Source organism: Mobula hypostoma, chromosome 17, assembly GCF_963921235.1.
Source record: "Mobula hypostoma chromosome 17, sMobHyp1.1, whole genome shotgun sequence".
Classification (NCBI taxonomy): Eukaryota; Metazoa; Chordata; class Chondrichthyes; order Myliobatiformes; family Myliobatidae; genus Mobula; species Mobula hypostoma.
In genome coordinates this window covers 19,251,014-19,263,284 of record NC_086113.1, presented here as the reverse complement: position 1 = coordinate 19,263,284, position 12,271 = coordinate 19,251,014, and the positions used below count along the sequence as shown (strand labels likewise).

The 12,271-nt window shown below is 40.5% G+C and overlaps 1 protein-coding gene across 6 annotated transcripts in view; it reads right to left on the bottom strand.

Annotated features, from left to right (window-relative positions):
* LOC134357872 (triple functional domain protein) overlaps nucleotides 1-12,271 on the bottom strand; it is a 345,138-nt gene that overhangs the window by 226,247 nt on the left and 106,620 nt on the right. For all 6 annotated transcript variants that reach the window (XM_063069603.1, XM_063069602.1, XM_063069598.1 and 3 more), the window contains exon 3: nucleotides 2,914-3,028. In XM_063069603.1, the coding sequence (XP_062925673.1) occupies nucleotides 2,914-3,028 (115 nt within the window). The remainder of the gene's footprint in view (nucleotides 1-2,913; nucleotides 3,029-12,271) is intronic.

Sequence of the window (12,271 nt, the reverse complement as noted above, 5' to 3'; positions counted from 1 at the left end):
GATGGAAGGTGTACGAGAGAAAGAAGTGGAGGGAGGGGTGAAGCAGAGGGATAAGGCAAGGCGGAAAGAAAGAATAAGGGAGGATGAGGAGACAAAGGAGTGAGAGGGTGTAAAGGGAGCAGCAGGTCAACAGGGGTGAGCAGTGCGAGTCACTGGTGATGCTGAAAGAGAAGCAGGGTCTTTGGTGATAGTTAAGGACTGGAAGCATGGGGCAAGAACAGAGTTCGACAGAGAAGCAGGGAAGGTATCCTTGCACATTCACATAGCCCATTTATTACCCTAGAACACACTGCATTTTTGACACCTTCCACAATACCACTTACATCATTGCATCATTGCCAAGGTTTGATATCTTACGACTCAATATCTTGCTAGCAGTCCCCCACCCGACCCACATAATTGATACAGACTGTGAAAAGCTCAGGCATTAGCAGTAATCCATGTTATTCATAACCCCTCAACCAAAAAATGACATTTATTCCTCCTCTATTGTCTGTCCATTAACCAAGTCTTAGTCTAGTCCAGTACAATACTTCAACAGCAACCTCCTCCAATATTATCTACTTTATCTTTGTTAAATTATGTCTTATGTAGTATTAAAGACCTACTGAAAGTCCAATCGCACCAGATCCTATGTTTTGCCCTTATTTTCTCAATACATCCTCAAAAAACTAACAAAATGTCAAACTTGCTTTCCCTTTCATAAATACATGCCGGCTCTGTCCAATCTCATCATTGTTTTCTAAATGCTCTGCTTCTACTTGCCTAATATAAGGTTCCAGAATTTTCTTTGCAACTGGCAGGTGCATGGGCACTCATAAGCATGAGACAGCACTTGCACTTGCAAGAATGAAACTGAGATGAGGTAAAACATTTTCACTCAGATACTGATGAACCACTGCAATTCTTTCACGCTGAGTGCTACAGCAGCTCAGCCATTAAGTTCATAACAGAGATCAATAGATGTCTGGCCATTAAGGGAGTGAACAGAAATAGGGACAATACAGAAATAGGGACAATGGCGGATAACGGCACTGAAAAGGAAAGTCAGCTATGATCTTATGAATGACGGTGTCGGCTTGAAAACCCAAAAGTAGCAAAAGGACAAGAGCAATGTTACTTGTAGACAGACAGATACAGAGTAGTTATTCTAAACTTTGGTGGGTGCTTTAAATTAGGAGGCTTTAATGAAGTCTGTAATGTTCACGTGGACTTGGCAGAGTGGCTGCACATAGAACATCTTGTACTTCAATATATTGGTAGAATGGCAAAAGTAGTAATAACAAATGAATCATAGGAAAGGTATGTTGGTCTTTGTTGGAGCTATGTTGTACCAAAATGATACATGGACTGTGAGGAATAAATGAAGAATCATCACAAGAAGATGATAGTAGCTTCCAGAATTTAGAAGGCTGAGGGATGATTTCGAAGGTTTGAAACTAACAAGAACTGGCAAAGTCAGTGAAGCAATAATTTCTGGATTGCAGAGCATAATCTAAAATTAGTGCCTGGTTTATAAGAAGATTTTCACAAAGGTGGTGGTACTAGTTTGAACTCTTCCACAAATGGTCTAAAATGCAAAGTGAATCATTCATTCAAATGTGAGAAAGATAACATTGCTAACCAAGTTATTTAGGGATATAGGGAAAGGGTAGCAAAATAAGTCACAGATTTACCATGATCCTAGTGAATGGCACAACGGAACTAAGGAGCTAAATGGCCGACTCCTTAATGGCTAAGTAAACTAGTTCTCTCTAATTAGATGTCATAAATTCCAAGTCCCCTTACTGGTTAGTATTTCCCCTTTGGTGTCGAATCCCTTTTCTGCGTACTATCCAGTGTCATTAAAAGTGTCATTAGCAGTTTCAATCATTTTTGTCCAGCATATTAAATGACTTAATGAAATCACCATTTTGAGCCACACTTTTCTCTGCTTGATTAAAACACAAGGATTGATTGCATTACTTCTCCTTCTTCGTTTCAGTTAGAAAGAACAGAAGATAGTGTGATCAACATTGAGTTATAAAAGCTTCTAAATTACATACCAATAAGTAACAGAGCACATTAAAATTACAGTTTAAAGTTAAATATTCACACTTTCTCTTTAATCATTAGAATAAGCAGAAATTAAACTATGATAATTCTGTTCATTTCAGTTAAAAATGTTTTCTCCAATGAACTTATTAATCAGATCAGAAGGCATATCTATTATAATTAATTTCCAGCAAGAACTTGCTTACAAATTTAAAGCTAAAGAATTTAAAATCAAATGCATGGGTAGATGAAATACATAAAGCCAAATCAAGGTGACAAAGAAGTTCATTTCTCTATTCTTTAATCCAATGGTAGTTTAGCTTACAGTACCGAGGACAAAGGCACTAATAATTTAATAAGTAATAAATCTGCCCTTAAGAGTACAAAGTAACATCAAGCTATTTTTTATTCCAACAACAGGAAAGGGGCACTAAACTCCAGGAGCAGATTAACACTGCTCTTCAAATCTGGTATTTGAATATGTAGAGACTTTCAAATTGCAATATCAGATTAGAACAAAGAAAACATTCAATTCATATGGTCAAACTTTGTAATATATTACACTAAATAAATCAGCCATGATGGAACGGTGGAGCAGATTCAATTGGCCGAATGGCCTAATTCTGGTCCTATGTTTAATGTATTATGGTCTTATTGATACCCACATCAACAGTACTTTTCAATACTATCAATTTAATTGTCATCCCTTAATATTTTCACTAGTTTCTAGGCAAAATTACAAAATTATTGGGTATAAAATTTCATCAACAATTCACATTTTGAAGTAAATGAGTTACAATTCTGCAGCAAACAGTATCTATGCTAACACATAGATGACTAACACAATTTTCAGAAACAAAAATGTGGCATATATCATACCTAGGAATATTAGCTAAGTAAGAGATAAGCCGCCTAAGATCTTCTTGTCTTATTCTGTCATGGTTACTGCGTGCTGGAAATGTCAAGACAGGGCCTCCACGCTTATCTCGTCCACCTGGAGAGAGAAAAAAATCCAAAAACAGATAAAGACAAGCAAATAATTTAAAAAAAAGAAAATCTTCTAACTTCTAAATCCTGCAGAAAATTTCTTTACAATATACTTGGAATGAAATTGCTTTTTTCACTGAGGTTGAAATTACCAAAGTCAGAAATCCTAAATAAAGCAAGAAACAACAAGTATAGACTTAGGATATAGCTACAACAACTACGTTTGTCCAAGATGGCTACTGAACAGAAACCATGGAAGGCTGAAGAGATATCCCTGAATCACCTTTGTTGATAAATGTCTGAGGCTGTACAGAAGTGCTTCCTCATAATGGTGCAGCACCCGCCAAATCTCAGAAGAGTAGAATGCTCTATTATTCTACTTTATCTCAAGTAGGAATCTCTCAGTACAAAAACAGAACACTAGAAGAACTAAGTAAATCAAGCAGTATCTGGGAAAGTAAAAGACTAAAACTGATGCTTTGGGTCAACGCCCTGTATTAAAGGGAGAAGAAAGATGGCCACTATACAAGCAGGACATAGGGGTGTGGGCTGATCAGTGACTGGTAGAACCTGATGGGGAGAGGATAATGGATAGACAGAAGCAGGTGCAGTAAGGTATTCATGAACTAAGAAATAAGTTCAGTCTATGGCAACAGATTTTTCTTTTTACTTAGATCCTTGAGCATAGAGGTTCAGAAAACACCAGGCAGAAAGAAGTTTTGATTGTAATTCTCCCATCTATATTTTTCAAATTGGCAAAGGTAGGCATAACTATCTCATTCTTTATTTCTATAATTCTGCAGGAAAACTTGGGATAGTATAATCTGTGATGATTACTTTTATCATACATAAGACATTGAATGTAACATGCTGGAAGCAATGCATTCAGAATAGCGAAACAATGATGACCTGAGATCATCAATTAATTGTGTGTTCATCAGCCTATAGTCTCTATAGTTCAGATGACTGAAAGGTGATTCTAATGAAACACAATACTTGAGGGGTGGAAGAGAATGAGTGGGAACTTCTTCCCTTAATAGGTTCAGAAGTAATGGAATTCTCTCACAAAGGGTAAATGTTCAGTCATTCAGTGTATTCAAGTTTGAGATAAATTCTTGGATGATTCAGGAATCTAAGAGTATGGGTATCATGCAAAAGAGAGTGGAAATGAGGCAACCTATCAGATCAAACAAGATGAAATTGAATAGCATAGCAGGCTCAAGCAGGTATATAGTCTTTCTTACTCTTTGTTTCTTAAGTTATGTTTAATTGGCATGGTAGTACTAATACATCCATCTAACTTTCTTTTGGAATATAAAATCACTTGCAAAGCAGCCCCTGAAATAGCCTGATGAATGCAGATTCTGAAGACAAACTTAATATTTTATTATTTGCCTTTCTACTGCACGAAAATGAGGTCAAAATGAACTATTCTGGAAAAACAAGCTTCTGTCATCTTGCACGTGGAAACATAACGCACTCTTTAGAAGGCATCATAATTTCAGTTCTAATTAGAAACTGCTCCTGACTGTGCAAACTTTGCTTATTTTTTCAATTACAGTCATAGATCATTTTCAGCATAGAAAACTACTTTGTGGCTTCCTAACATATAGTTGCTTAAGGCTGAAACATCTTATCAGTATATGGTGCTGACACATAGTTAAACTTTCCACTACTTTCACTCTTCTGGTATAAGCTGCCAAGCAAACTGGGACAGCAGAAACACACTTGCTGGCCTTCATCTGAAACTCAAATGTTGTTAGCATCACTCTGCTAGCTTGTTCTGGTCTAAACAACACATTATGAAAATTTAACATAATCTTTCATTTTTGTATTCTCTGTCTTTATTTACAAAGCTTGAATTGTAAATGCTTCAGTAACTCCTCTTTCAACATGTCCTGCCACTTTCCAATATTTATGGATTGAGTTCCCTCTGCTCCCGAACACCCTTTAGGAATGTACCAATTAGCTGACAATGCCTCTCCTTGTTCTTTCTGCCAAAATGTATCACTTCAGACTTCACTACAATAAAGTTCAACTGAGACATGTCTGCTCAATCTGTCAGACTATGCCCTTTTGCCATTCTTTTCTATCCTCCTCCCTGTTTATCACACTTCCAAGTTAATGCTGCTGATAAATATTATAATTTTACTCTACCTGGCTATTTAAAATTCATTACCATTGATCTAGAAATAGGCAGAATTGCTATTTCTAGGTATCTATATAATACTAAAACTCTCATGCTCTGTCTATCCGTTTGTGACCTCCAATTAGCGCAAACGGTGCATTATAGCAGCACTTTTTTTGGCTAAATCGAATTAAAATGCGCTAACTTACAGAATGCAGGCAAAGTTCAGGGTTATATATTTGTATAAAATTGCTCATTCCCCAAAAGTCAACAGGCTGGCTTTCACCCGAGAGCCGATCGGCCATCATGGAAATCAGGATGCGCCAGCCCGACACATGCGCGCGGCCAGCCTCAGCAGCGACACCTACCAGAGCAAAAGGGCAGGGTAGCTCTATTTCGAGGGGTCCACATTCTGCTAATCACCATCAACATGTGCAGGATTGGTACAGATCTAACTGCCACTCATCAATAAGAGATAATTAAATCTTATTGTAATGACATACTTCGAGACACCCATAAAACCCTTTGCTGAAGTCAAAGGACAGCGGTGACTATATCACGTCCATTTAGGAGAGCACCAACCACATCATCAAGAATAATCAGCATCCTTAGGTGTTACTACTTCGTATCTTCTATCCAGCATTAGGGTAAAAAAAAAATGGTCAGTCTAATTATGCCACGTGGAAAGCGAGGGGTGACATGATGGTCAAGAGATGGCGCTAAACGTCGTCGGGAAGCGGCAAGGAGAGGGAGAGAACAAGAATCGGATGAGGCCAGGGCCGCACGACTCTCGGATCAAAGAGTCGGGACAAAAAAAGATGAGAGAATAAGTGACAGAGGAGGAGAGACATGCATGCATTCTCTCCAGGATCAGAGAGAAAGAATAAACAGCAGAAGAGATGAAGAGACAGCAGATGAAAGGGCTGCATGTCTCTAGAATGACAACCAGAGGCACGAGGGTGGCAGATCAACCAGAAATGATGCAATCAAAAGTGTCCTTCGTTAAACGAGGCGCAGCTATATTTGCTTTGCTACGCATCGTTCTTCTTTAATAAACTGAGGTTTTCTACTTCAGATTCCAAAGCAAAGCGATACCAATAGCATTCAGGAAAATTTAATGTTCATTCTGGTCATATCAGACTGCACCACGCTTCTCTAAGGGTGCCCCAACGGGTCACCCCGTTGTCTAGTAGAACACAGAAATGATTCCTGGGGAACCCCATTATGCATCACATTCTACTCTGAAAAAACATTTGTTTACAATGACGCTCTGCCTTCTTTGGGCCAATTTTTGATCCATGCAAATTCTTTATTTTATTAACTTCAATCTTGGTAACCAGCCTTTTATGTGGGACAATTCCAATGTTTTCTGAAAATTCATCTACTGCATTTCCTTCATCAACCTTCTTTGTTACTCTCTAAAATAATATGAAGCTTTGCCAAACAGAATTTCTCTTTTACAAAATCCATACTGGCTTTCCTTTATCAGCTGAATTTACTCCAAGAGTTGATTAATTTTTCTTGCTGATTATGGCTTCTAAAAACTTTCCTACTGCCAAGGTTAAGCTGTCTGCTCTTCGACTGTCTGGCAGGTTCTTACATCCGTTTCTGAACATCAGTGTCATATTTCCCATTGTTCAGTATCTCTCTTGCCTCTGGAGAGTACATAGAACATAGAAATTTACAGCACATTACAGGCCTTTCAGCCCACAATCTTGTGCCGACCATGTAATCTATTCTAGAAACTGTCTAGAATTTCCCTATTGCATAGACCTCTATTTTTCTAAGCTCCATGTACCTATCTAAGAGTCTCTTAAAAGACCCTGCCACTGTTACTGGCAGTGCACTCCACACACCCACTACTCATTGTGTGAAAAACTTATCTCTGATATCCCCCTTGTACCTACTTCCAAGCACCTTAAAACTATGCTTCCTCATGTTAGCCATTTCAGCCTTAGGAAAAAGGCCAAGTTCACTCAACCTGTTCTCATAAGGCATGCTCTCCAATCCAGGCAGCATCCTTGTAAACCTCCTCTGCATTCTCCCTATAGTATCCACAATCTTCCTGTCGTGAGGTGACCAGAAATGAACACAGTGCTCTAAGTGGAGTCTGACCAAGGTCTTATATAGCTGTAACATTACCTCACGGCTCTTGAACTCAATCCCACGGTTAATGATGGTCAACACACCATACGCCTTCTTAACAACACTGTCAAACTGCGCAGCAGCTCTGAATGTCCAATGGGCATGGACCCCAATATCTCTCTTATTCTCCAACAGGGCTAAGTCTTACCATTAATATTATATTCTGTCTTCAAATTTGACCTACTGAAATTAACCACTTCACACTTATCTGGGTTGAACGCCATCTGCCACTTCTCAGCCCAGCTCTGCATCGTATGGATGTCCTGCAGTAATCTTTAACAACCCTCCAGACTATCCACAACACACCCAACTACTGCGTCATCAGCAAACTTACTAATCCACCCTTCTACTACCTCATCCAGGTCATTTATAAAAATCACAAAGAGGAGGAGTCCCAGAACAGCTCCCTGTGGAACACCACTGTTTACCGTCCTCCATGCAGAATTTGAACCATCTATAACCACCCTCTGCCTTCTGTGGGCAAGCCAATTCTGGATCCACAAAGCAAGGCCTCCTTGAATCCCATGCCTCCTTTCTTTCTGAATGAGCCTTGCATGGGGAAGCTTATCAAATGCCTTGCTGAAATCCATATACACTACATTCACTGCTCTATCTTTATCAATGTGTTTTGTTATATCCTCAAAGAATTCAATCAGGTTCGTAAGGCACGACCTGCCCTTGACAAAGCCATGCTGACTACCCCTAATCAGATTACGTCTCTCCAAATGCTCCTTAAATCCTACCTCTCAGGAGCTTCAACAACTTGACCACTACTGAAGTAAGACTCTCTGGTCTAAAATTTCCTGGGTTATCTCTACTCCCTTTCTTGAACAAGGGAACAAAATTTGCAACCTTCTAATCCTCTGGTACTTCTCCTGTCCCTATTAATGATGCAAAGATCATCGCCAGAAGCTTAGCAATCTCCTCCCACTCTTCCCACAGTACCCTGGGGCATATCGTGTCCAGTCCCACTTAATACCTTTCAAAAGCTCCAGCACATCCTCTTTCCTAATGTCTATATGCTCAAGTGTTTCAGTCCGCTGTAAGTCATCTCCACAATTACCAAGGTCCTTTTCATTGGTGAATACTGAAGCAAAGTACTCATTAAGTAGCTCCGCTACCTCCTCCCACTCCATGCACACGTTTCCACTATCACTCCTGAATGGTCCTATTCTCACACAGCGCATCATCTTGTTCTTCACATACCTGTAGAATGTCTTGGGATTTTCCCCAATCCTGCTCATCAAGGCCTTCTCATGGGCCTTTCTAGCTCTAATTTCATTCTTGAGCTCCTTCCTGGCACCCTTGTAATTTTCTAGAGCTCTAACAGTATCTAGTTGCTTGAACCTTTCGTAAGCTTTTCTTTTCTTCTTAACTAGATTTTCTACGTCCTTTGTACACCATGATTCTTCTACCCTACCATCTTTTCCGTGCCTCAACGGAACATACTGATGCAGATTGCCCTGAGAACATCTGCTCCCAATTTATGCTCCCAAGATCCTGGCTAATAGCATCGTATTTCCCCCTACCCCAATTAAATGTTTTCCCAAATTGTCTGCTCCTATCCCTCTCCAGCGCTATGGTGAAGGAGATAGAGTTCTGATCACTACCTTCAAAATCCTCTCCCACCGAGAGATCTGACACCTCACCAGGTTCATCTCCCAACACCAGATCAAGTACAGCCTCTCTTCTAGTTGGCTTATCTACATATTGCATCAGGAAACCTTCCTGAACACACCTAACAAACACCACCCCATCTAAACCCTTTGCTCTAAGGAGACGCAAGTCAATATTAGGAAAGTTAAAATCACTCATCACAACAACCCTATTATTATTGTTACTATTGGGGGGGGGTCTATAAAAAAACACCCAGTAGGGTTATTGCCCCCTCCTATTTCTGACTTCCACCCACAATGACTTAGTAAACATTCCCTGTATGACTTCCTCTTTTTCTGCAGCCTTGATATCTGACTATCCCTGATTAGCAATGCCGCTCCCCCACCTCCTTTGCCTGCCTCCGCGTCTTTTTTGAAACATCTAAATCCCAGCACACTTGGCAGCTATTCCTGCTCCTGAGACATTCAAGTCTCTGGAATGGCCACAACATATTAGTCCCATGTACTGATCCAAGCTCTAAGCTCATCCGCCTTGTTTATGATACTCCTTGCATTAAAATAGAGGCGTCTCAAACCAACTGGCCAAGTGCATATTTGCTCTATCATCTGCTTATCCTTCTTCACAAACTCCGAACAAGCTATCTCTATTTGTGCACCAACCACTCCATTCTCTGCCTCTTCACCTAGGTTCCCATCCCCCCTGCAAATCTAGTTTAAACCCTCCCCAATAGCATTAGTAAACCTCCCTCCCAGGACATTGGCTCCCCTCTAGTTCAGGTGCAACCCATCCCACTTGTACATGTCACCCCTTCCCCACAGAACGTTCCAATGATGGGGGAACTTGAAACCCTGCCCTCTGCACCAGCTCCTCAGCCACTCATTTATCTGCGCTACTTTCCTGTTTCTGGCACCAGGAATAATTCAGAGATTCCACCTTGGAGGTACTGCTCTTCAGAATCCTTCCTAAGTCCCTAAACTTGCGGCATAGGACCTCTACCCCTCTCCTGCCTATGTCATTGGTACCAACATGTACCACGACCTCTGACTGCTCACCCTCCCCTTCAAGAATATTCTGCAACCGCTCAGAAACATCCTGGACCCTAGCACCAAGGAGGCAACACTATCCTGGCGTCTCTTTTGCTGCCGCAGAAACTCTTATTTGTCTCCCTAACTATTGAGTCCCCTAAACTATTGCTCCACCTGACTTCACTCTACTCTTCTGAGGCTCAGAGATGACTACACTGCTATTGGTCTAACTGCTGCTACCTTGCCCAGATAGGTCATCCCCCTCAGCAGTATCCAAAGGGGTATACCTGTTGCTGAGGGGAATGGCTACAGGGGGACCCTGCACTGACCTCTTTCTTCCTTTACCTCTCTCAGCCTTCATTCATCTACTCCACAAATTCTGCACTCTGTGTGTAACCACCTGCTCCAAAGTCTTATTTATTAATTGTTCTGCCTCCTTAGTTCATCCAGCTCGAGCTCCTTAATGCTCCTACACGCAGGTGTAGACATCAGGGAGGCCATCAGGTTCCATGAATTCCCACCTCCTACAGGAGGAGCATTCCACTGCCGTACCTGCCACCCTGCCTGCACTGTACAAGGGGCAACCAAGACCAAATCAGCAATAACAAAATGAAAAACTAACCCTTTAAACTTGTTTCTTTGGCCTCAGCCTCTTCTCGTCAAAGCCTCTTGAATCAAAGCCTGACACTACTACTCTCACTGCTGGCCTACTCCCAACAATGGCTGCCCCGCTTGTCCCTTCTGTACTTTTGTTTAATTAGCACTGCTCTGATCCTGCCACTGACTGGGCCTCCGGAATGTCCAAATGCCCACAAAGCTCTCCTTTTATTCGAGCTTTCCCAACCTGCCAAGTACTGAAAGATTATAGTAAGACCTTCTGCAAACTCCATCCTGAATCCTCTCAACATTCATGGAAGCATTCATCTAGACACTTTAACCTCAGCAACCTAAATGAAATCACTTTAACCTCGGTCAGTCTTTCTACCTTTTCCTAAAATTCTCAACTATTTTCTCTATTACTTCTGCTTCTTTTGAGATGTTGGTGGCCACCTTTTCCCTGATAAAGACCAGTACAAAGTATGTGTATAAATTTCAGAGGTGGAATAATTGTTCTGACGGTTCAGGAAAGTAAGTAATGTATCCAAGGTAAGTGACAGCAAAGAAAAAAGGAGAAGTAAATATTCAATACAATGATTAAGGAATGCACATTTTGGTTTAAAAAAAAATAAGGTTAAGAAACCTGAAAAGCTTGAAAGCATTAAAAAAAAATCCAAATTCATTCCTGAGTTTATAGTCCAGAGACTTGAATCAACATGTTCAAATACTGTACAAGGTGAGTCTGCTAGGAAACTTGTAATTTAAAAATTGTACATTAACAAAGTTATATTATTTCATATTAAACTCATCAAATTAATACATGGAAATAAGGAAGTCATTATTTGCTGTTACTAAAATCAAAACAGATTAAATTCAACAAAAAAACTAAGTTACTACTGGATCTTCTAAAGCTGAATGAAAATATTACACGTCTAGTTCCGAAGACTTTTTAAAAAGTTAAATCTAATCTAAGTTGCCTATCTGTGGATTCAAGCATAGATTTTTTGTGACTGAGTCAAAATGTTTATGAACCTGAACTGCAAAATCATAATAAAGGAGATAACAGCCATCTATAAAATAGTTAATACTTTTGCTCAGTGTTGAGCATGCATTAAGATAGTAATATGAATTTTAACAGTGGTTGTGTTTGATCCTTTCAAAATGACATTTGAGCTGTGCCTACACACAATCATGGGTTTAGGGAGAGTAGAGCAGTGGACTAACTACACATCGTTGAGGTGTGCCAGTGCTGATTGCCTGTGAGTAGGGGATGTTATTTCCGATTTGCACAGACTGTGGTCTTCAGGTGAGGAAGTTAAGGATCCAGTTGTAGAGGGAGGTACAGAGGACCAGGTTTTGGAGCTTGTTGATTAGAACAGAGGGTATGATTGTATTGAATGCTGAGCTGAAATCAATAAACAGCAACCTGTCATAGGTATTGCTAGTGTCCTGGTGATCCAAGGCCAAGTGGAGAGCCAGTGAGATTGTATCCGCTGCAGACCTATTGTGGCAATAAGCATACTGCAGTGGGTCATTGCTGAGGCAGGAGTTGACTCTAGCTATGACCAACATATCAAAGCCCTTTATCACAGTAGATGTGAGTGCCACTGGGCGGCAGAAGTTGAGGCACCTCACCCTGCTCTTCTTTGGCACCAGTAAGATTGATGCAGGGAGGAACCTCTGACTGCAACAGTGAGAAATTGAAAATGTTCCTGAATGCACCCATGAGGTGGTTGGC